This window comes from Electrophorus electricus, chromosome 10, assembly GCF_041902795.1.
Source record: "Electrophorus electricus isolate QZ-2024a chromosome 10, ASM4190279v1, whole genome shotgun sequence".
Classification (NCBI taxonomy): Eukaryota; Metazoa; Chordata; class Actinopteri; order Gymnotiformes; family Gymnotidae; genus Electrophorus; species Electrophorus electricus.
The window spans coordinates 32,777,720-32,802,276 of NC_137506.1; the positions used below are offsets into that span (position 1 = coordinate 32,777,720).

General features: G+C 52.4%; 1 protein-coding gene across 8 annotated transcripts in view; it reads left to right on the plus strand.

The window, feature by feature from the left end:
* The first annotated feature begins 128 nt into the window (after positions 1-128).
* birc6 (baculoviral IAP repeat containing 6) overlaps positions 129-24,557 on the plus strand; it is an 87,478-nt gene continuing 63,049 nt past the window's right edge. For 7 of the 8 annotated variants that reach the window (XM_035532719.2, XM_081721916.1, XM_035532724.2 and 4 more), the window contains exons 1-13: positions 130-541; positions 11,631-11,812; positions 15,175-15,312; positions 17,086-17,279; positions 17,494-17,605; positions 18,439-18,521; positions 18,800-19,022; positions 19,518-19,687; positions 19,838-19,896; positions 20,134-21,636; positions 22,851-23,000; positions 23,401-23,626; positions 24,353-24,513. In XM_035532719.2, the coding sequence (XP_035388612.2) occupies positions 334-541; positions 11,631-11,812; positions 15,175-15,312; positions 17,086-17,279; positions 17,494-17,605; positions 18,439-18,521; positions 18,800-19,022; positions 19,518-19,687; positions 19,838-19,896; positions 20,134-21,636; positions 22,851-23,000; positions 23,401-23,626; positions 24,353-24,513 (3,409 nt within the window). In that variant the 5' untranslated portion in view covers positions 130-333. Of the gene's footprint in view, positions 542-11,630; positions 11,813-15,174; positions 15,313-17,085; positions 17,280-17,493; positions 17,606-18,438; positions 18,522-18,799; positions 19,023-19,517; positions 19,688-19,837; positions 19,897-20,133; positions 21,637-22,850; positions 23,001-23,400; positions 23,627-24,352; positions 24,514-24,557 lie in introns of all 8 variants that reach the window. The other variant, XM_035532722.2, reaches the window with a different exon arrangement.

A 24,557-nucleotide genomic window follows, 5' to 3' on the forward strand; every position in this document is an offset into this window, starting at 1 on the left:
ATTTAATCATTTCCCAACTCACTCTGCGCTACGTTGTACTGCGCTGCCCCTAGTGGTTCGGCGTAAGGTAACAGTGACTACGCTAGTTCCGTAACAGTAACTGCGCTAGTTCCGTTTACATGACAAGTTTCCAGATAGAGAAGCCGCTGGTTATCCGCACACTGATGGTGAATAGCCGCTGCTGCGGTTTCGGGAGGAGGAACAGAAGCCGCGGAGGGAGAGCCAGCAGTGAGAGTGCAGCGGTACTTTGGATTTCAATTTGACATTTTTTACATCCAGACGTATTGACAAAACCCCTGGAAAACCAGAACGGGAAGGTAAACTCAGAGAAGAATGGCGGCCGCGGCCTCGCCGGGCTCCTGCTCGTCTAACCCGGACTGGGTTGTGCTGAGAGACGGGTGCCTTCGCTGCGACGAGGAGGGCCTGCGGAGCCTGTCGTACCACCCGGCCCTCAACGCCATCCTGGCCGTCACAAGCCGGGGCAGCATCAAAGTCATCGATGGCACTTCGGGGGCCATACTGCAGGCCTCTGCGTTGCACGGTAAGCTCCGTTGGCGCCGATTGTCCACTTATGGGGAGTTTAAACTGTCAAACGCGCTGAAGTACCGGGACCCGCCGGGACGGGAATCTCCGGCCTGCTCCCCTCATTCAGGCGAGCCCAGTCCACGCTAGCTGGGTGCTGCTCTGTCCATTGTTCCTGGTCAAATCGCGATTCACCACACATCCAGCTCTCTGTTCCGTGTTTTTATTACTTCTTTTATTGGTCGCAGACTAAACTCAACCAATGTCATACTTGTAGGGTAAAACCGAGGTGCGACTAGCAATCATGCTAACGGGGTCCTTCCTATGCGTTAGCTAACCTAACTAACCTAGCATCTCGACAAACCAGCTAGCGTTAGCGCTGTAGCTAACACAGCCAGCTAGCGTTAGCGCTGTAGCTAACCCAGCCAGCTAGCGTTAGCGCTGTAGCTAACCCAGCCAGCTAGCGTTAGCGCTGTAGCTATGAGAGCTAACCGCGTTTTAAGCCCTACGAGCGAGTTCGTTTGAGTTGTTACTTTAGCCAGCTAGCATTAGCTAACTTCCGCGAGACCAAGACACCAACTAGCATTAGCTAACGTCCGCGACACACTCTCTCGGAATCGACAGGGTAGGCGCTATTTAATGTTTATTTGATGTTTATCATTCGTGTGTGTATGTCAGTCTGTCTGTTCTTCACTTGTGATGTGGGTGGGTGTGTGTGTGTCAGCCTGTGGGTTCTTCACTTGTGGTGTGTGTGTGTCAGCCTGTGTGGGTGTCAGCCTGTGGGTTCTTCACTTGTGGTGTGTGTGTGTGTGTGTCAGGCTGTGTGTGTGTGTGTGTCAGGCTGTGTGTGTGTGTGTGTCAGGCTGTGTGTGTGTGTGTGTGTGTCAGGCTGTGTGTGTGTGTGTGTGTGTCAGGCTGTGTGTGTGTGTGTGTGTGTCAGGCTGTGTGTGTGTGTGTGTGTGTCAGGCTGTGTGTGTGTGTGTGTGTCAGGCTGTGTGTGTGTGTGTGTGTGTCAGGCTGTGTGTGTGTGTGTGTGTGTCAGGCTGTGTGTGTGTGTGTGTGTGTCAGGCTGTGTGTGTGTGTGTCAGGCTGTGTGTGTGTGTGTCAGGCTGTGTGTGTGTGTGTGTGTGTCAGGCTGTGTGTGTGTGTGTGTGTGTGTCAGGCTGTGTGTGTGTGTGTGTGTCAGGCTGTGTGTGTGTGTGTGTGTGTCAGGCTGTGTGTGTGTGTGTGTGTGTCAGGCTGTGTGTGTGTGTGTGTGTCAGGCTGTGTGTGTGTGTGTGTGTGTCAGGCTGTGTGTGTGTGTGGGTTCTTCGTCGGACTGTGGGTTCTTTGCTTGTGGGGTGGGTGTGTCAGCCTGTGTGGGTGTCAGCCTGTGGGTTCTTCACTTGTGTGTGTGTGGGTGTCAGCCTGGGTGTGTGTGTGTGTGGGTGTCAGCCTGGGTGTGTTTGTGTGTGGGTGTCAGCCTGGGTGTGTGTGTGTGTGGGTGTCAGCCTGGGTGTGTGTGTGTGTGGGTGTCAGCCTGGGTGTGTGTGTGTGGGTGGGTTCTTCGTCGGACTGTGGGTGGGTTCTTCACTTGTGGTGTGTGTGTGTGTGTGGGTGTCAGCCTGTGTGTGTGTGTGTGGGTTCTTCGTCGGACTGTGTGTGGGTTCTTCGTCGGACTGTGTGTGGGTTCTTCGTCGGACTGTGTGTGGGTTCTTCGTCGGACTGTGTGTGGGTTCTTCGTCGGACTGTGTGTGGGTTCTTCGTCGGACTGTGTGTGGGTTCTTCGTCGGACTGTGTGTGGGTTCTTCGTCGGACTGTGTGTGGGTTCTTCGTCGGACTGTGTGTGGGTTCTTCACTTGTGGTGTGTGTGTGTGTGTGGGTGTCAGCCTGTGTGTGTGTGTCAGCCTGTGGGTTCTTCACTTGTGGGGCGTGTGGGTCGGACTGCGGGTTCTTCACTTGTGGGGCGTGTGGGTCGGACTGCGGGTTCTTCACTTGTGGGGCGTGTGGGTCGGACTGCGGGTTCTTCGCGTGTGGGTCGGACTGCGGGTTCTTCGCGTGTGGGTCGGACTGCGGGTTCTTCGCGTGTGGGTCGGACTGCGGGTTCTTCGCGTGTGGGTCGGGCTGCGGGTTCTTCGCGTGTGGGTCGGACTGCGGGTTCTTCGCGTGTGGGTCCGACTGCGGGTTCTTCGCTTGTGGGTCGGACTGCGGGTTCTTCGCTTGTGGGTCGGACTGCGGGTTCTTCGCTTGTGGGTCGGACTGCGGGTTCTTCGCTTGTGGGTCGGACTGCGGGTTCTTCGCTTGTGGGGCGGACTGCGGGTTCTTGTGGGGCGGACTGCGGGTTCTTCGCTTGTGGGTCGGACTGCGGGTTCTTCGCGCGCGTCTGTGTCGGACTGCGGGTTCTTCGCGCGCGTCTGTGTCGGACTGCGGGTTCGCGCGCGTGTGTGTGTGTCGGACTGCGGGTTCTTCGCGCGTGTGTGTGGGGGGGGTTCTTCACTTGTGGTGCGCGTGTGTGTCGGACTGCGGGTTCTTCACTTGTGGTGCGCGCGTGTGTGTCGGACTGCGGGTTCTTCACTTGTGGTGCGCGCGTGTGTGTCGGACTGCGGGTTCTTCACTTGTGGTGCGCGCGTGTGTGTCGGACTGCGGGTTCTTCACTTGTGGTGCGCGCGTGTGTGTCGGACTGCGGGTTCTTCACTTGTGGTGCGCGCGTGTGTGTGTCGGACTGCGGGTTCTTCACTTGTGGTGCGCGCGTGTGTGTGTCGGACTGCGGGTTCTTCACTTGTGGTGCGCGCGTGTGTGTGTCGGACTGCGGGTTCTTCACTGTGTGTGTGTGTGTGTGTGTGTCGGACTGCGGTTCTTCACGTGTGTGTGTGTGTGTGTGTGTGTGTGTGTCGGACTGCGGTTCTTCACTTGTGTGTGTGTGTGTGTGTGTGTGTGTGTGTGTCAGACTGCGGTTCTTCACTTGTGTGTGTGTGTGTGTCGGACTGCGGTTCTTCACTTGTGTGTGTCGGACTGCGGTTCTTCACGTGTGTGTGTCGGACTGCGGTTCTTCACGTGTGTGTGTCGGACTGCGGTTCTTCACGTGTGTGTGTCGGACTGCGGTTCTTCACGTGTGTGTGTCGGACTGCGGTTCTTCACGTGTGTGTGTCGGACTGCGGTTCTTCACGTGTGTGTGTGTGTGTGTGTCGGACTGCGGTTCTTCACTGTGTGTCTGTGTGTCGGACTGCGGGTTCTTCACTGTGTGTGTGTGTGTGTGTGTGTGTGTGTGTGTGTGTGTTGGACTGCGGGTTCTTCACTGTGTGTGTGTGTGTGTGTCGGACTGCGGGTTCTTCACTGTGTGTGTGTGTGTGTGTATGTGTGTGTGTGTCGGACTGCGGTTCTTCACTTGTGTGTGTGTGTGTGTGTCGAACTGCGGTTCTTCACGTGTGTGTCGGACTGCGGGTTCTTCGCGTGTGTGTGTGTCGGACTGCGGGTTCTTCGCGTGTGTGTGTGTCGGACTGCGGGTTCTTCGCGTGTGTGTGTGTCGGACTGCGGGTTCTTCGCGCGTGTGTGTGTGGGGGGGTTCTTCGCGTGTGTGTGTCGGACTGCGGGTTCTTCACTTGTGGTGCGCGTGTGTGTCGGACTGCGGGTTCTTCACTTGGGGTGCGCGCGTGTGTGTCGGACTGCGGGTTCTTCACTTGTGGTGCGCGCGTGTGTGTCGGACTGCGGGTTCTTCGCGCGCGTGTGTGTCGGACTGCGGGTTCTTCGCGCGCGTGTGTCGGACTGCGGGTTCTTCGCGCGCGTGTGTGTCGGACTGCGGGTTCTTCGCGCGCGTGTGTGTCGGACTGCGGGTTCTTCGCGCGCGTGTGTGTCGGACTGCGGGTTCTTCGCGCGCGTGTGTGTCGGACTGCGGGTTCTTCGCGCGCGTGTGTGTCGGACTGCGGGTTCTTCGCGCGCGTGTGTGTCGGACTGCGGGTTCTTCGCGCGCGTGTGTGTCGGACTGCGGGTTCTTAGCGCGCGCTGTCGGACTGCGGGTTCTTCGCGCGTGTTTGTCGGACTGCGGGTTCTTCGCGCGTGTGTGTGTCGGACTGCGGGTTCTTCGCGCGTGTGTGTGTCGGACTGCGGGTTCTTCGCGCGTGTGTGTGTGTGTCGGACTGCGGGTTCTTCGCGCGTATGAGTGTCGGACTGCGGGTTCTTCGCGCGTGTGTGTGTCGGACTGCGGGTTCTTCGCGCTTGTGTGTGTCGGACTGCGGGTTCTTCGCGCGTGTGTGTGTCGGACTGCGGGTTCTTCGCGTGTGTGTGGGTGTGTCGGACTGCGGGTTCTTCGCGTGTGTGTGTCGGACTGCGGGTTCTTCGCGCGTGTGTGTGTCGGACTGCGGGTTCTTCGCGTGTGTGTGTGTCGGACTGCCGCTTGTTCGCGTGTGTGTGTGTGTCGGACTGCGGCTTGTTCGCGCGCGTGTGTGTCGGACTGCGGCTTGTTCGCGCGCGTGTGTGTCGGACTGCGGCTTGTTCGCGCGCGTGTGTCGGACTGCGGCTTGTTCGCGCGCGTGTGTGTTGGACTGCGGGTTCTTCGCGCGTGTGTTTGTGTCGGACTGCGGGTTCTTCACTTGTGTGTGTGTGTGTGTGTGTGTGTGTGTGTCGGTCGGACTGCGGTTCTTCACTTGTGTGTGTGTGTGTGTGTGTGTGTGTGTGTGTGTGTGTGTCCGACTGCGGTTCTTCACGTGTGTGTGTGTGTGTGTGTGTCGGACTGCGGGTTCTTCACTTGTGTGTGTGTGTCGGACTGCGGGTTCTTCACTTGTGTGTGTGTGTGTCGGACTGCGGGTTCTTCACTTGTGTGTGTGTGTGTCGGACTGCGGGTTCTTCACTTGTGTGTGTGTGTCGGTCGGACTGCGGGTTCTTCGCGTGTGTGTGTGTGTCGGTCGGACTGCGGGTTCTTCGCGTGTGTGTGTGTCGGTGTCGGACTGCGGGTTCTTCACTTGTGTGTGTGTGTGTGTGTGTGTGTCGGACTGCGGGTTCTTCACTTGTGTGTGTGTCGCACTGCGGGTTCTTCGCGTGTGTGTGTCGCACTGCGGGTTCTTCGCGTGTGTGTGTGTCGGACTGCGGGTTCTTCGCGCGTGTGTGTGTGTGTCGGACTGCGGGTTCTTCACGTGTGTGTGTGTGTGTGTGTGTGTGTGTCGGACTGCGGTTCTTCACTTGTGTGTGTGTGTGTGTGTGTGTGTGTGTGTGTCCGACTGCGGTTCTTCACGTGTGTGTGTGTGTGTGTGTCGGACTGCGGGTTCTTCACTTGTGTGTGTGTGTCGGTCGGACTGCGGGTTCTTCGCGTGTGTGTGTGTCGGTCGGACTGCGGTTCTTCACTTGTGTGTGTGTGTGTCGGACTGCGGTTCTTCACGTGTGTGTGTGTGTGTGTCGGACTGCGGGTTCTTCGCGTGTGTGTGTGTCGGTCGGACTGCGGTTCTTCACTTGTGTGTGTGTGTGTCGGACTGCGGTTCTTCACGTGTGTGTGTGTGTGTGTCGGACTGCGGGTTCTTCACTTGTGTGTGTGTTTCGGACTGCGGGTTCTTCACTTGTGTGTGTGTGTGTGTGTGTCGGACTGCGGGTTCTTCGCGTGTGTGTGTGTCGGACTGCGGGTTCTTCGCGTGTGTGTGTGTCGGACTGCGGGTTCTTCGCGCGTGTGTGTGTGGGGGGGTTCTTCGCGTGTGTGTGTCGGACTGCGGGTTCTTCACTTTTGGTGCGCGTGTGTGTGTGTCGGACTGTGGGTTCTTCACTTGTGGTGCGCGTGTGTGTCGGACTGCGGGTTCTTCACTTGTGGTGCGCGTGTGTGTCGGACTGCGGGTTCTTCACTTGTGGTGCGCGCGTGTGTGTCGGACTGCGGGTTCTTCACTTGTGGTGCGCGCGTGTGTGTCGGACTGCGGGTTCTTCGCGCGTGTGTGTGTCGGACTGCGGGTTCTTCGCGCGTGTGTGTGTCGGACTGCGGGTTCTTCGCGCGTGTGTGTGTCGGACTGCGGGTTCTTCGCGCGTGTGTGTGTCGGACTGCGGGTTCTTCGCGCGTGTGTGTGTCGGACTGCGGGTTCTTCGCGCGTGTGTGTGTCGGACTGCGGGTTCTTCGCGCGTGTGAGTGTCGGACTGCGGGTTCTTCGCGCGTGTGTGTGTCGGACTGCGGGTTCTTCGCGCGTGTGTGTGTCGGACTGCGGGTTCTTCGCGCGTGTGTGTGTCGGACTGCGGGTTCTTCGCGCGTGTGAGTGTCGGACTGCGGGTTCTTCGCGCGTGTGTGTCGGACTGCGGGTTCTTCGCGCGTGTGTGTGTCGGACTGCGGGTTCTTCGCGCGTGTGTGTGTCGGACTGCGGGTTCTTCGCGCGTGTGTGTGTCGGACTGCGGGTTCTTCGCGCGTGTGTGTGTCGGACTGCGGGTTCTTCGCGCGTGTGTGTGTCGGACTGCGGGTTCTTCGCGCGTGTGTGTGTCGGACTGCGGGTTCTTCGCGCTTGTGTGTGTCGGACTGCGGGTTCTTCGCGCGTGTGTGTGTCGGACTGCGGGTTCTTCGCCTGTGGGTGTGTCGGACTGCGGGTTCTTCGCGTGTGTGTGTGGGTGTGTCGGACTGCGGGTTCTTCGCGTGTGTGTGTGTGTCGGACTGCCGCTTGTTCGCGCGTGTGTGTGTGTCGGACTGCCGCTTGTTCGCGCGCGTGTGTGTCGGACTGCGGCTTGTTCGCGCGCGTGTGTGTCGGACTGCGGCTTGTTCGCGCGCGTGTGTCGGACTGCGGCTTGTTCGCGCGCGTGTGTCGGACTGCGGCTTGTTCGCGCGCGTGTGTCGGACTGCGGCTTGTTCGCGCGCGTGTGTGTCGGACTGCGGGTTCTTCGCGTGTGTGTGTGTGTGTCGGACTGCGGGTTCTTCACTTGTGTGTGTGTGTGTGTGTGTGTCGGATTGCGGTTCTTCACTTGTGTGTGTGTGTGTCCGTCCGTCGGACTGCGGTTCTTCACTTGTGTGTGTGTGTGTGTGTGTGTGTGTGTGTGTGTCCGACTGCGGTTCTTCGTGTGTGTGTGTGTGTGTGTCGGACTGCGGGTTCTTTACTTGTGTGTGTGTGTCGGACTGCGGGTTCTTCACTTGTGTGTGTGTGTGTGTCGGACTGCGGGTTCTTCACTTGTGTGTGTGTGTGTGTGTGTCGGACTGTGGGTTCTTCACTTGTGTGTGTGTGTGTCGGACTGCGGGTTCTTCACTTGTGTGTGTGTGTCGGTCGGACTGCGGGTTCTTCGCGTGTGTGTGTGTCGGTGTCGGACTGCGGGTTCTTCACTTGTGTGTGTGTGTGTGTGTGTCGGACTGCGGGTTCTTCACTTGTGTGTGTGTCGCACTGCGGGTTCTTTGCGTGTGTGTGTCGGACTGCGGGTTCTTCGCGTGTGTGTGTGTCGGACTGCGGGTTCTTCGCGTGTGTGTGTCGGACTGCGGGTTCTTCGTCGGACTGTGGGTTCTTCGCTTGTGGTGCGTGTGTCGGCCTGTGGGTTCTTCGCTTGTGGGGTGTATGCGTGTCGGACTGCGGGTTCTTCGCGTGTGTGTGTGTGTGTGTGTGTGTGTGTGTGTGTCGGACTGCGGGTTCTTCACGTGTGTGTGTGTGTGTGTGTGTGTGTCGGACTGCGGTTCTTCACTTGTGTGTGTGTGTGTGTGTGTGTGTGTGTGTGTCGGTCGGACTGCGGTTCTTCACTTGTGTGTGTGTGTGTGTGTGTGTGTGTGTGTGTGTGTGTGTGTGTGTGTGTGTGTGTGTGTGTGTGTCCGACTGCGGTTCTTCACGTGTGTGTGTGTGTGTGTGTGTCGGACTGCGGGTTCTTCACTTGTGTGTGTGTGTCGGACTGCGGGTTCTTCACTTGTGTGTGTGTGTGTCGGACTGCGGGTTCTTCACTTGTGTGTGTGTGTGTGTGTGTCGGACTGCGGGTTCTTCACTTGTGTGTGTGTGTGTGTGTCGGACTGCGGGTTCTTCACTTGTGTGTGTGTGTCGGTCGGACTGCGGGTTCTTCGCGTGTGTGTGTGTCGGTCGGACTGCAGTTCTTCACTTGTGTGTGTGTGTGTCGGACTGCGGTTCTTCACGTGTGTGTGTGTGTGTGTGTGTGTGTCGGACTGCGGGTTCTTCACTTGTGTGTGTGTTTCGGACTGCGGGTTCTTCACTTGTGTGTGTGTGTGTGTGTGTCGGACTGCGGGTTCTTCACTTGTGTGTGTGTGTGTCGGACTGCGGGTTCTTCACTTGTGTGTGTGTGTGTGTGTGTGTCGCACTGCGGGTTCTTCGCGTGTGTGTGTGTGTCGCACTGCGGGTTCTTCGCGTGTGTGTGTGTGTCGGACTGCGGGTTCTTCGCGTGTGTGTGTGTCGGACTGCGGGTTCTTCGCGTGTGTGTGTGTCGGACTGCGGGTTCTTCGCGTGTGTGTGTGTCGGACTGCGGGTTCTTCGCGTGTGTGTGTGTCGGACTGCGGGTTCTTCGTCAGACTGTGGGTTCTTCGCTTGTGGTGCGTGTCGGCCTGTGGGTTCTTCGCTTGTGGGGTGTGTGCATGTCGGCCTGTGGATTCTTCGCTTGTGGGGTGTGTGCGTGTCGGCCTGTGGGTTCTTCGCTTGTGGGGTGTGTGCGTGTTGGCCTGTGGGTTCTTCGCTTGGGGTGTGTGCTTGTCAGCCTGTGGGTTCTTCGCTTGGGGTGTGTGTGTCCGCCTGTGGGTTCTTCGCTTGGGGTGTGTGCGTGCGTGTGTCGGCCTGTGGGTTCTTCACTTGGGGTGTGTGCGTGCGTGTGTCGGCCTGTGGGTTCTTCACTTGTGGAGTGTGTGCGCGTGTCGGCCTGTGGGTTGTTCACTTGTGGAGTGTGTGCGCGTGTCGGCCTGTGGGTTCTTCACTTGTGGAGTGTGTGCGCGTGTGGGCCTGTGGGTTGTTCACTTGTGGAGTGTGTGCGCGTGTCGGCCTGTGGGTTCTTCACTTGTGGAGTGTGTGCGCGTGTCGGCCTGTGGGTTCTTCACTTGTGGAGTGTGTGCGCGTGTCGGCCTGTGGGTTGTTCACTTGTGGAGTGTGTGCGCGTGTCGGCCTGTGGGTTGTTCACTTGTGGAGTGTGTGCGCGTGTCGGCCTGTGGGTTCTTCACTTGTGGAGTGTGTGCGCGTGTCGGCCTGTGGGTTCTTCACTTGTGGAGTGTGTGCGCGTGTCGGCCTGTGGGTTGTTCACTTGTGGGGTGTGTGCGCGTGTCGGCCTGTGGGTTCTTCACTTGTGGGGTGTGTGGGTGTGTGTGTCTTCATTTGTGTTGCGTGCATGGTGAGACCACTTAGATGTGATATACCCAGCTAGTCCACTTATTGGCAGGCAGGCAGGCAGTTCGTTATCTTTCCAGCTATCCATTAGTGTCGGCCAGGTAATAATATGACCATGTAATGTTACTTAGCTAACCTATCTATGTTTTGTTGCCGATGAACACTCAAAACCAAATACTTTCAAAAATAGTTAAACGTTATTAAATTCCTTTTGGCCAACGGTTAAGTGAATTGACCCTGAATTGCCTAGTTAGCCGAGGGCTCTGAGTGCTCTGTGGTCAGGTTAATAAGCTCGTCTTATCATTGAAGTTCAGTCGACGTTAACAGGGTTTAACATGCCACACTGAGCTAATTAGCTACATCCATCCACCACACTGCTTTGTGGCATTTGTCATCTCTTCATTTCATCCGTTTTGTGTACATTTTAATGTTTAATATGCACAGTTACTTTGGTACAAAAGACAGAATCACTGGATCACGCCATGCTCCTGTCGTTATTTCATCAAAAATTAGTGTCTCCTCATTATGTTCTGTCACTTTGTGTTCCAAACTTGATATGCACTTGAGAAGTAGGTTTTTTTCTCTTGCTCAGTCTTTTCATAATTTGCTTGTCAAATGTTTGACTGTATCAACAAAGCATGTTTGTGACAGTTTTGTGTACTACTGTAGAAAACCAGGTAAAATCCAGGCCATATTCCAGATAATGTAGTGGTGGTTTATCATTTGTGTACTATAATAAGTATTATTTTTGCTGGGTTTTCTTGACACTGTAACCTGTTGTGTGATATCATGTAGAGTGATGTCATTTAGACAATGTTTTGTTAGCCTTAGTTTGTGCACTTATGAAGGTCTTAATAATCACCTGATAGATGGAATCAGGCTTTTAGTGCAGGGAGACCGCAAAAAAGCTACTGTATTAGGCCGTGGTTCTTTAGTTGGATGTAATCTGTGTGGCAGTTTTCTGACATTACAGGCTTAACCATGGAATTTTGGAGACTGGTTGAATGATCAACTCATCTCACTGACTGCTGGTCACTGCCATCAGAATGTCATTTTTCGTTAGCAGCATTGGTAACAGCTCTGTTGTGATCCAGACAAAATCAAAGACATCAGTAAAGTCAGCACTCTCTTTGCTCAGATCTGCAAAGAAGGCAAAGAACTTTGAGATTTGGAGTTGGCTGGACTGTGGGGTTTTCCAGGGGTGTAAGTATGAGGCCCCTGATATTGAGAGGTCTGTGAAAGGTCTTATTCTGCCCACTGTTGTCACATATGGACATGTATGTTGGAGCTGATTAGATTCCCGTCCTGCTTGGAAGATTCCTTTTTATTACCAAAGTAACATCTTCACCAGATCTCAGAAAACATAAAGCAATCAGTCTTCTATAGTTACATACGTCATGACAGGACACCACTATCACCATCACTATAGTGGTGCTATAAGTAGTTATTACAGTATTGTTCATACTCCAGCATTTAGCAGGGTCCTTTTTATTATGTCTCCCAGCACATCTTTAGCTGCCTCATTTAGTGAAAGTGTTCATGGGTCTGTATTGATTCTTGAAGGCTAAAATGAAACCGATTAACTTTTTCTACACAACCTGAGCTTAAGAGAATGTAAGCCAATGTAAAGGCATGCATGTTGAGTGCTGTTTGAGTCATCTCTGTTTTTCTTAAATTGGAAGTGATTTACAGTCATGTTGTGAGGGAGCTAGAGAGTGAACACACTCAGAGTTTACATGCTAGTGGCTCCCTTGGGATTGGAAGAGAACTACCAGTGCAGCAGCAGTTAACACACAACTTACCTTAACTTTTTGAATGAGTTCAAAAAATGTCACTCAGTGACCAGTGTCCCATACTGTGGCAGCTGTCTCACGTCTGGCCTCTGCATTGCAGCTAAACCCGGAGGAAGTGTGAGGTGTCAGTACTTCCCGGCGGTGGACAAGGTTCTGTTTGTGGACGACTGTGCTGTGGGCTGTCGGAAGGACCTGAATGGCATCCTGCTACTGGACACGGCACTGCAGGCCCCTGTGTCCAGGCCCGAGGACATGGTCCAGCTGGAGCTGCCCGTCACGGAGGTAAGGGCCCCTCACCTGCCTCTCACCTGCCTCGGCCCTGTCACTGGTCTTGTATGTTGGCTTTTTTTGGTGTTTTATATTCTAATCAAATTAGTGATCTATGGATTTTGTAACCTTCCCCATAGATCAGAACTGAGGTTTGGTGTCAAAATGTTAGATTCTACTGTATTGGATTCTACTGTATGGGGGCTCATTCCCTTTAGGACTGACTTTCTCAGTCATACTCGGTGGTTTAATGTGGATGTTGTAACACTACGCTTTACTACGTGGTTTGAAATAGACTGTGATCTTGGCCAATGAAGGCTGTGTACTACTCAGACAATAGCTGTGTAATGTTGATAGACTGGTTGGTTGATGGTTTGTTTATGTTCTCTTTGATGTGCCAATGTTGTTCTCCACTCCCTTCATACGGATTGCAGGCGGAGAATCCAGCAGGTATCTCGCAGAAGCAGTATCTGATGCTGTGAGCAGTTTTGTGATTGAGTCAAGCCAAGGGTGCAGGGCAGTGGGAGCTCAGTGGTGAAGGTACTGTACTAGTAATCAGAAGGTTGCTGGCTCAAGTCCCACCACTGCCAGGTTGATACTGTTGGGCCCCTGAGCAAGACCCTCAACCCTCAATTACTCAGGTTGTACTCAGTCGCCTCTTTGGATAAATGCATCAGCTAAATGATGTAAATGTAAAATAGTGGGCAAGTTAGAGACCAAATGCTTCAAATATAGATGGAATAAGGAATACTATGATTAGTCAATGTGTTCAGTTTAATCCTGAATTAAACATGAAGTTGACTCTCCCGCGGACATCTAACCCTATTTATTTAATTATCTATGTGGGATGACTGTTAATTAATGAATAAAACATGCAAAGGAGTATATGATCAGTGTCACTTACTTGAACTTCACTGGCCAAGTAACATTAACCAGTAGAAAATAATTTAGTTGCCTCAAATTCAGCTTGTCTAATGTGCTCTCCTGAGCTACGTTGCAACTCACCTTCGGTCGGAGGTTTCTAGTGTTGGCCACTGAGGGCCGAGACCATTTGCTGGAACAGCTGGGGTCAGGTCAGAGTGACTGGGACAGCTCTGTCCTACACACAGTGAAGAGCACTGTAGCAGGTTTACTGCCTTACCTGTAGCAGCAGATTCATAGCTCACTGGCTGCAGTTGTAAGCTACATGTCCATCAGTGCTGTCTGTAGAGCAGGACGTCAGCCATCACCGTTTAGACTTGAGGTCTTCAACTGTGGACCTTCAGTCAAATTTCTGGTCCTGGATTTTTTTTAATTGCTTGTAGTTAATTGAAAAATTAATGTAACTGATTGGCTGCTTAGTCACGGCTGACCCTTGGGTAAAGGCAGTGTTGAAAATCAGTAGATTTTAATCCTCAAATAGCTGTGTAAATTAACTACCATTGGTTTGCAAAGGCCATAACCGAATCTTTTATTGAAGCTCCGGAGGTAATCTACTTTCACCTTCGTGACTATACTCTAGAAAGCACAGAGACTACTATGTTGTAATAAGCACTGTCATTATTATAATGGTCAGACATGTGTGCTTGATTACACTTGACCCTGTAAGATGTCAGAGAGAGAGTCAACTATATGTAGGCCAACAATATCAGTTAGCAGCATAGCAATGAGAAAAGCTCATCCTTAAAGCTAACTTTGGGCAGTAACGGTTTGGATTGGAGTGCGTTGCTACTTGGAGTGGAAATTCATTCCTCAAACGGATGTATAGGTTCTTCTCTGTTCCACTGTGACTTACGTTGTTGCACATTCAGCAAATCTAAATCTGTGGGATGTTTGCAGATCAGTAGATCAATACAGGTGCATTACACTGCCTCAGCGGTCTTAGCTGATCCGAGCAGCACTTTTAGAGACCAAGGTACACGCTCCTGGGTTTTATAGTTTTTGCATGCACTGAAATATGACCATGTGTGATACACATGATGATATATGGAACATTTATGATTTATATGGGTGTCTGAGTGCGTTTTTGTACCTTTTTTGGGTTAATTTTCAGACTCGTTGCCAAGAACATGCATTTTCAAGCTGCCAAGTCTTGTTCAGTCTGTTGTCTCCTGGATTTGGGTTTTTGTTAAATGTATGAAATCGGCGTCTTGTCCGTGACTTTGTCAATGAAGTGATCAGCAGTGTGGAGTGTCTGTCTCGTTAGTGTGGCCCTCAACTCAGATCTTGACATAGTAGAGATGGCAAGGCCCTGAAGGAGACGCTGCCTGCATGCCGGTGCTCATTAGTTTGACATCTGTGAAGCTGCAGTCGGACTAGCAGTGCCTGGTACTATTTCAGATGAACCCTGTTTACCTCACTCTTCTTTTCATATGCTCAGTAATCCTCCACCTTATGATTTCGGTGCAGTGGCTCTATTTATAGTCATGTGTTAAAGGGACTTAACTCAACTCTACCTGAGGACAATCCTTGTCCCTGTTTGCTGGTAGGGCCACTTTTATTTTCTCTTTGCTGTACACTGCACAAATGCCTTTTCTCACCAGCCTTGTTTCGGGAGCCGACATGAAAGAATAGTTCATAATGTAATTTTTCTTTGTAATAGAAGTTGTCAGGGCTACTATGTTTGGGAACAGATTTTTAAGGAGCAGTCTTTATTTCCCCAGTGATGCACTTAATTAAGTGGTGGCCTGTGTTGGGAGGCATGATGCCCTTCTCTCCAACTTTTGAACTTTCCCCTTTTTCCTATCAATTAAGAACCTTTATTTCATTTTAGAACAAAATGACATGGTGAAGCTTTATTATGAGGTCCTGAAATGGAAACTACCAGTAACGAATCTAGCATCTTTGAGCAGCGCTCGTCCATGCAGCATGGAATCGGCCCCAGAGGGCAGTTGGGAGCGTGCAGCAGGGAGTCGACCCGCAAACGTGTACATGGTGAGCAGCTCGGGTGCGAGGCACTGGGTGGTCAGCGGGGCTGCAACGCTGCCTGCATACCCTGTGTCCAGATGCTCTAAGGGCACTGCAGGAGAGCTGGAGGCTCCTGTCCTGCATTAGAGAGCCAACGCTGCCGTTCTTCTCTGTGCTTGGAGCTCTGGTGGTGGGCTCCCACAGCTGTCTGAAGTCTGATGGAAGGACAGACTTGTCCATAATGCACTTAATTCCCATTTTGTCAAACGGAGCAAAATCTGAGCAGCTCAGAAAACTCCTTGAAACTTGTCCAGTTCCATCCCACGTTCCCTGTGGGGTTTTGGGTTGTTTCTTTTTTCTTTCTTTCTCTTCAGGACATTGTGTGTGTCATTATTTTTTCCACTCCGTAGTCTGCCTGGGACAGCAGGCTTGTCGGGGTAATTGGATGGGGTTGGACAGTAAACCTACATGCCTTTCTGTCATTCCCAAAGGCCCAGCAGATGCTGTACGCATGCCTGGAGAAGGTGGACATTTCCAACACGGAGGGCTATGACCTCTTCCTCACCCAGCTCAAAGAAGGCTTGAAAAATACCTCACATGAGACGGCAGCCAATCACAAAGTGGCCAAGGTGAGTCATACCAACATGGACCAATCTCAGCCAGGCATCCCCAGTGCCGGATCTTCTGAGTTCTTGCGTTGCACGTATCTGTTCAGATATTCATTCCTTGGGTCTGATTTAGCCTGAGAGAAGCTCAGTGTGTATACAAGGTTGACCCAGACTCTTTGTATAATGCTGCACTTGAGATATAATGGACATTGTTCGGGTTAAAGCCAATGAGAATGTGTCCTGTGACCCAAATCTGAAGGCGTGTGTGTTGTTGTTGTTTTTTTACATTTCTGTATTTCTGTTTGTAGTAGATGGAATGCATAACTACTTTCATCTCAGTGTCGAACAGCACAAATAATAGATGCAAGCTCTCTCTCATGAGGAGTTAACAAGAAGCTGTGATTTCTCTGGAGAATGAACACACACCGCCACAGAGGTTGAGTGAGAGACAGTGTGAGGCTCTGGTGCTGGTTCTGTATTAATCTGTGGTGGGATTTCAGTCTGAGCTCTTGAGCTGATGAGACTCTCCTATCTGCTTTGTCTTTGATTTTGGGTCCACACATACACACACACAAATGTACTGGTATAATACTGAGGCCTGGTATTAGGCGTGTTTTGGTGTTACCCATCGCTTGACTTTTTATTGGGGGCGGTGGATTATGCGTGCAGACACTCCCTCTGCCTCACTGCAGCGTACACACACATCGAAACAGCTGCTGCAGTGCTCACTGGCATATCAGTAGGCACCAGCAGTGACTCTGCAGGTTCTCACACACACACGCTCTCCTCGTCCAGAAGCTGCTCAAAACTGAGGGCAGCTGGAAAGCAATCCAGAGTAAAACCTGAGTTACAACACCCAGATTCCAGCCCGTCCACCTTAGTCCTTGTCATGTGGAAGCCTGCGGTGTTTTGTACATATCTTCCCCATAAACCTCCATCATTACAGCACTACAGTTCTGTACCTATTGGGGCTCACAAACCCACTGACCCTCGTTCACTGGAACAACCGGGTGGTGTGCTCAAACTAGCCTTCTCCCTTCTATCTCTCTCACACACACACACACACACACACACACACACACACACACACACACACACACACACACACACACACACGAGAAGTCTCATTATCTCCCTCTGCAGTCACAGGCTCTGATGAATAAGGGCTTTTCTAAACCATCAGGAATGGTGCCCAGAACCCGGGCAACAGGAGAGGAGAAAGGTATTCTGACACCCCAGTGCGTTGACATGGGCCTCCCTGTCTTCTCCTTCACTCGCAATACTCCTTGCACTGCGAGCAAATTCTAGATTGAAAAGACAAAAAAAGCCTGTTTGTGGAGTTGTTTTGGCTGTAGGGGTAACAGCTCCTCACCCTGCCTGGAGAAGGTCCACAGCATGGAGCGGTTAGCCGGACTCCTCCACCTTAACGTGCTCCTTCAACTTGCCTTTAGCTTCCCTTCCCTCCTTTTACTTCCTCATCATCTTTTCCAGGATGTTTTTTTTGACTCGCACATCCCTGCCCCACTGTGACTAGTCAGAAGTGACGGTTTTTTTACAAATGTTGTATTGGCATGCATCACAACAACAGGTGGAGATGTAGATGTGTGATGCTGCTTCTCACATGCACTTTAATAAAGTTACTGTAGGTTCAAAGCCTTCCTGCAATTGGAGATGTGTTCTATTCAGAGAGCAGTTGATTCACACAACCTATAGTCTGCAGTTCCATAGGTTGAATCAAGTCTCTGATCTCATCACTTAAGTTCTCTCTCTCTCTCTCCACCCCCCCCCCTCCAGTGGGCAACGGTGACCTTTCACCTCCCTCACCACGTCCTAAAGCTGGTTGCGAGTGCCATAGTGAATGAGTTGAAGAAACTGAACCAGAACGTGGGCGCCCTGTCTGTGGCCTCCTCTGTGATGGACAGGCTCTCCTACCTCTTACCCAGCGGCCGGCCCGAGTTGGGCGTGGGGCCCGGACGCTCTGTAGACAGGTGAGCCCCTCAACCTGGCTGGACCTCACAGGCTGCCTTACATTTTACAGATGATTCTGAATTCTAGATCCTCCACTGTTGTACTCTGAAGCCAGCTAACTGTGTACTGAACTCTTTTACTCTGTATCCACCTTTACTGACCTTCAGTGTATGTTCAGTTTTTAAACGTGCAGCGTGGGTGAAGACCAGGACTAAAGCGTGTGCGCTTCCACAGGTCTCTGATGTACAGTGAGGCGAACAGGAGAGAGACCTTCACGTCCTGGCCCCATGCAGGCTACCGCTGGGCCCAGCCAGACCCCATGGCGCAGGCAGGCTTCTACCACCAGGTGGTGCCCACAGCCCAACTCGCACATCACTTTCTTTTCGGTCCTTTTTTTAAAAACTGAATGTATAACAATTCACATTACTAAAATATTACAAAAAAGATGTTTCAAAGGTACAGCTGAAGTTCTTTCCAACTCTAAATTGTCTGCAGTGGTTAAAAATGTGCTGTGCCCCTTTAAGAGGCCTCTGTTGCGGAGTTCTTATTGGTCATCCAGAATTCTTTTGCATTGCACACATACTTCCTTGACAGTCCACAAGCAGTCCTGCAGGTGCGTGTGCAGGCTAAAAGGGGATGGGTTAGACCTGTGAGGAGGGGAGAGAGGAATAGAGAGAGATTTGCCATTGCTTTCAGATGTGATGTGGGGAATCCCCTGTCGCTGTTAGCACTCGCGCTCTCTCTCTGTCTGTCTGTCTCGCTCTGTCTCTCTCTCTCTCTCGCTCTCTCTGTCTGTCTCTCCTCTTCCTCTCCCACGCCTTCACAGCACCTCTCTGTCACCATGCATGCCAAGGAGGCCAGGTCGTGTTGGTTACCACGGAGACGGAACTGCTCCTGTTGCCTATGCGCCCTGTTGTCATGCCAACCAATGGTGGGCGAGGAGCGGAATGGAGGGTTCTGTTGTGAAAAGATGAAAGGGTGTGATTCCTCTTTTGATGAACCTCTTTTTGTGAAAACTGGAAGTTTTCCTGGACGTCTGCCCTCACTACCCTTCCCTTCCTTTCTCCTCACAGCCGGGACGAGCAGCTCACGATTGTTCAGGACTATTTATCTGTGTTTGTACACTGCTGGCTCACCGCTGGGCCACACTAACGTGCCTCTCTGTGTCATGGTCCTCAGCCGGCGTCCACGGGTGATGACCGGGCCATGTGCTTCACCTGCAGCGTGTGTCTGGTGTGCTGGGAGCCAACAGATGAGCCCTGGTGGGTTGTTTTCTCATATACACACGTACGCTTGGGCCAAAACAGGAAGTGGTGGTTAAAGAGCCGGACGGTGCATGAACAGGGAATGATATCGTTAGCATTCTCTTATTTGCATGCTTCCAGATTATATTAACTTGTTGGCAAATTCCAGTTATTGTTAAGATCTTGCATATAAAAAGCATTTGTAAGTGTAAAAGTCAAACTTTTTGCTACAATGCTTTTGGGGAGATTGGCCATCAGTGAGCGTGTGCTAACCCCACCCACCTCCTCACGTTCAGGTCGGAGCATGAACGTCATTCGCCCAACTGTCCATTCGTCAAAGGGGAACACACGCAGAATGTGCCACTATCCGTCACCCTGGCAACAAGTCCCGCCCAGTTCCCCAGCTCTGACTGCTCTGACAAGATCGCCTGTTATGGCTTTGGAAGCTGCCCGCACTTCCTCGCCACGGCAACCAAGATGGGCAAGATCTGCATTTGGGATGTGTCTAAGCTTATGAAGGTAATAGCAGTGTAGTCTGTGGTTTATGACCACAGTTGGTCTCTGTTTTATAAAGGGTCATAATTGTGTAGTCTGTGGCTTGGCTGTGCCTTGTAACAGTGGAAACTTTTCTGTGATTAATAACAGTTACTGATGGCCTAGTCTGATGTTCATAACAATCCATAACAGTTGTGGTGTACATATTTTTTGGTTGCTTTGAGAGTATATAGTAGTAGAATGCTGCTTCTCGTGTGTGTGTGTGTGTGTGTGTGTGTTTGTGTGTGTGCGCTACACCTGTAATTATTCTCAAATTATTACACATCCATCAACAGACCACACCTTGAAGACTAGCCTAGGCTGTGGCTGTGCCCAACCATGACTAAGACCATGTCTTAGAGAAGCAGGGTTGCCCTGGGTGTGCTGTGTGCATGACTAAAGTTACCATCACCTTGCAGTGAGCGCTCCAGCAGTGCTCAAGCTTGTAAGAACCTCTTGTGTTCCTGCTCGGACATGCAGGTGCACTTGAAGTTTGAGGTGAACCCGTATGACCCCGTCATCCTGCGGCAGCTAATCTTGTCCGGGAGCGAACAACCGAGTGTCTCGGGCTCCGAGTCCCGCAGACCCACCCTCGCCTGGCTAGAGGACACATCCAGCTGCTCCGACATCCCCAAGTTAGAGGGGGACAGGTGACTCATACCTGTCTACTCTGAAGGGCCCTGTGTGTAGAAGTACACGCGTGGGTACTGTACCTATTCACCTGCTTCTGTCAGTAAAGGCAGGTTTTTATGTTCAGACCGTGTTGTTGTGAATTTAACCTTTCTGACCTTTGTAACCAGTGATGATCAATTGGAGGACTCTGACAGCGAGGAACATTCCAGATCAGAGTCTGTCACAGGTATGCGAGCCTCAGCCCCTTTGTCTGCTTTAATGTCACTCCATAGCACGCTGAGATGGCTCTTATGACGTTCTCCTCTCAGCGTATCCTGTTTTGCCTGGTTGTGGCTTTTTTTTAGTGTTAGACTTATTTCTGGTGTGTGTCTGAATGCCTGTGTGGATGTGTGTGTGGCTACACACCTGGTTTTGTGTGTGTGAATGCATGTGCACATGTTTGTGTGCGCACGTGTTCTTACAGGACTGCTGGGCCCTAAGGAAAGCATAGAAGTGAGTGTGGGTGTGACGGCGCTCAGCATTCTCCAGCAGCCGGAAAAGCTCCAGTGGGAGGTAGTGGCCAGCGTCCTGGAGGACACCGTCAAAGACTTGGAGGAGCTGGGCGCCAATCCGGCCCTCTCGCTTGGCCCTGCCAAGCCCGACAAGGCCAAGGACAAGCTAGCAGAGCCCCACAACATTCCCTTCCCCTGCCTGCTGGCCGGAGGCCTGCTGAGCTACCGCTCAGCGGCTGCCTCCCCCATGGCCCCGCCCCAGTCCCGTCGCCAACCCAACAGCCCCGTGAGGACTCCCGTTCCTGAGAGTCTCGCGCCCCACCAGGGCCCCATGGAGATCGAGATGTGCGAACCGCCCTCTGAGCTGGGCTCTCCAGGGCCGCCGGCAGGTGCACCCGTGCGCAGGACTATGCCCGTTCTGCTCCTGTACAGTATCAAGGAGGCGGACGAGAAGGCGAGCGGCAAGGTTTTTGCCCAGATGAACAGTCTGATGGGGAAGGGCTTGCACGAGGAGGGCTTCACCGTGCCACAGATCATCGAGATGGAGTTCGACACGCACGAGCAGCTTCTCCTCCAGGATCCGCCCATCACATACATACAGCAGTTCGCCGATGCCGCTGCCGGACTGGGTCCGCCGGACGGTGAGAAGTGGAGCTCTCTGGGGTCAGTGCCTCGGCCAGGCTCCCTGGTGCAGTGCCTGCGTCTCCCCAAAGCCTTGGAGGAGGAGAACTTGTACGTGGACTCCATCACACCGTGCAGCGACGGCTTGCACCTGCTGGTGGGGCTGCAGCCCTGCTCCGTTGAGTCGCTCAGCGCCATAAACCAGGTGGAGGCGCTCAACACCCTCAACCGCCTACACTCAGCCCTGTGCGGGCGGAGGAAGGGCCAGGCTCTGGCCAACGGGCATCAGAGCCATGCGGGCACCTCGCCACCCCAAACGCCCCTCATCTTGCCGCCTCCCGACCAGCAGCAGGAGCAGCCTCACGCCTCCAGGCCATTAGGGGGCAGCGGTGGGGGCGGCTACTTGGCGCTGTACAAGCTGAACTACTCCACACGCGTTGTGACGCTGGAGGAGGAGCCCGTGAAGGTGCAGCAGATCTGGGACCCTCGCGACGCCATCACCTCCCTGCTGCTCCTCCCACCTGACGTGCTGGACGCCCGGGAGGACGACGGCGAGGACACGTCCGAGGAGTCCACGCCGTCGGGGGTGAAAAACGGAGCCGGGACTGGGCCCTCCACTGCCGCCGCCCCCAACGCAACGGCAGGCTCCGGGAAGGAGAAGAGGACAGAGGTAACTGGACTTGGCCACCTGGTGGTCACCACGCAGGCAGGGTGCGTCATGATCCTCGACCTGTCTACTCTGGAAGTGCTGGCCAAAGTGGAGCCGCCGAGGAAGGAGGGGACGGATGAGGTGGACCCCTTCGTCTCCGTCACTTACTGCTCTGGAACGGACCGCCTGTGTGTCTGCACTGCAGGTGTGTGTGTGTCTGTGTGTGTGTGTGTGTCCCAGCCCTGGGAAACATTTGTCTCCATCAGCCTCACGTCAAACTCACTGATGTTTTAATACTAATAATGGAGGCTTAAAGGCTGTTGGGGCGCCTCAAACGCCTCGAGGCTGCAGCTGCTATAATGAACGTTTCTGTTCTTAGCAGGATTTCATAGACCGGTTTAAATCTTGGTATGGCTGTAGGAGCTCAGTATACACACATTCGCTTCAGAGGACTGGCATTATTAGGACATAACTGGCAAAGTCAAATTTTTATACTATACAGTTGTATTGTTTGCTATGTTGAATTTTAAAAGGTTTAAAATTGCATCATAATTTTTTTATGCTATGTCACCTTGCCCATTGAGAGAAGGGAATAGGTACACATTTATATTTTGTTGCTGAAAAGCTCTTTTTATTATTATTATTATTATTATTATTATTATTATTATTATTGGGGTGTTTGGGGTCACTGTTTTGTGGGTGGGAACTATTTTAGAAATTCATTTCAAAGCTATTGAACTAGGTTAACCCCTGGGTTAATACAACCTAACCTCCCTTGTGTATGAGAGGCCTACACTGAATGATCGGACACTTCGACTGAAACTACAGCACGGCTCAGGTTATGCTGAGAGCATGAAGGCATGCATGGAAACGGATACACTTATAATTATTGTGCGTGACAGATTTGGCAATGCAGTATATTAAACACATGATTTGTACAAGGACGTGTGTGTGTGTGTGTGTGTGTGTGTGTGTGTGTGTGTGCGTGCGCGTGCGCGTGCATTAAGGGAATTTCATCCTTCTCGTCTAGTTTCTTCTAGGGCTGTCTCTAGTTCTGCCATTCCTCTAGGTGGTCCGTATATATCCCAGCTGTATAGTGCAGCTAGCTCCACACTCCCTTACACGAGTGCTGTGAGAGGCTTTAACGGTGTTCTTTGCTGTAGAGACAATCATCTCAATACACTTCTGTTGGAAATCATTCATCTGCTCCTCTAGCACATAACTCCAGCTCCCTGGTGCCTGTCCTGGCCTTCCGCATGTTTTCCAGTCCCAGGCTTAATAAGGAAGCCGTAACACTCGTCCAGAATGCCTGTGTCCTTCTTTTAAGGACTACCTTAAAAAGCTCTGCTCCTGCAGAGCACAGGTGGAAGAGAAATCATGCCACCACTTTCTTTCACAGGCTCTTGTGTTTTTCTTAAGGTGGAGAGCTTCATTTCCTTCAAATTGGAGGTGTGTGTGATGATATTGACGACGCCGACATTTTTGTCGACGGCCCCGTGTCTAAAGGGGTGGAGCAGCTGCTGGAGGGAGCGAAGGCCTCGTCCAACCCCTCCAGCCCCGGTATCTCAGGTCTGCCAGCGCTCTGCCACGCCTCACATCCCGTCCAGCGTGTCCAGCGTGTAGGAGCAGTACCCAGCATGCTGAAAGGGGTTGCTTCTTCAGTTCAGCTTTACTGTTATTAACCCTGTAATTATTGCTGTCAATAAATGTTCAATGTCTAAAGCCTGAAGACTGGGTTGATGTTTGAAGATGTGCTGGGCCACTTTAATGGTTTTGACAACTCCTCTCATTTGAACAAAGTTTTTGAGTCATAAAAGACTCGAGACTGTGTTCTTTTTGCCCTTCCTGAGAGGAGTCTCATCGTTGATGGAGTTGTAGCTGCAGTCATGTAGTTTAGCGTGTTCACTTTTTTTCCCTGCGTCCGGTAGGTCAGGGTGGTTCGGGTATTACAGACGATCTGTGTGTACAGGGGTCGACCTCCTGGTGGACCAACCATTGACCGTGGAGACGCTGTCCTCTCTGGTGGAGCTGACCCGCTTTGAGACGCTCACGCCGCGCTTCTCTGCCACGGTACCCCCTTGCTGGGTGGAGGTGCAACAGGAGCAGCAGCAGAGACGCCACCCCCAACACCTGCATCAGCAGCACCATGGAGACGCCGCCCAGCACACACGCACCTGGAAGCTGCAGAGCGACAGGTGAACGCACGCGGAATACACACACCTCAAGGCAGGCTGGAGACACACATGGAACACACACACCTCAACGCAGGCTGGAGAAGCACGCGGAACACACACCTCAGCGTAGACTGTCTAGTATAATTCTGCTTTGTTTTGCTGTACTGAGTCTTGGTGGTTCTTAATCTCAAGTCATTCACATTGTCCGCGACATTAAGAGCCTACGTGATTCTGCAGCTGGGTTGTATTTCAAAAGTGGTAATACCAGCAGAAGGTGCTGCAGGCTTCACCACAGTGACGTGTGTGTGTATGCTTGTGACACTGGAATGCTCCGTGTGATGTTGTGCATGCAGTATGAACGGTGCTTAACAAATGTAGGTGTGCACTTGTCACTGACTTGGGCTGGGGTTTGAGGGCACAACCCTAACTCTGTCACAGTGATGAGAGTGGGCTGTGTTCCTCTGCTCGGAGATGTGGCACAAAAATAGGATCTTTGATCATTAAAGCCAAAACAGTAGTGCCACGATCCTTGAAGTCAAACGAAGAGTAGATTAATATGGGGAACTGGATTAGGTTGAAGAGATTGAAGGTCCACTGGGACGTGCCTGGAAACGCGAGCATAACCGTGTGCCAGCAAGTTACGAGGTCATCCAAGGTCACCTGAGTTCGGTTCATGTCATCTGGTGGTTAGCAGTGCAGGCGTCATGGCAAGCCTCCCCTCTAACAGCAGGCGTTCCTCTCTTGCAGCACCAGCTGGGACGAACACGTTTTCGAGTTGGTCCTGCCCAAAGCTTGCATGGTGGGCCACGTGGACTTCAAGTTTGTGCTGAATGCCAGTATTCCTAACATTCCTCAGATCCAGGTCACACTGCTGAAGAACAAGGCCCCCGGCTTGGGCAAAGGCAATGGTGAGTGAGGGGTCCCACCCACCGGCCGGCGGGTGATGACGTGT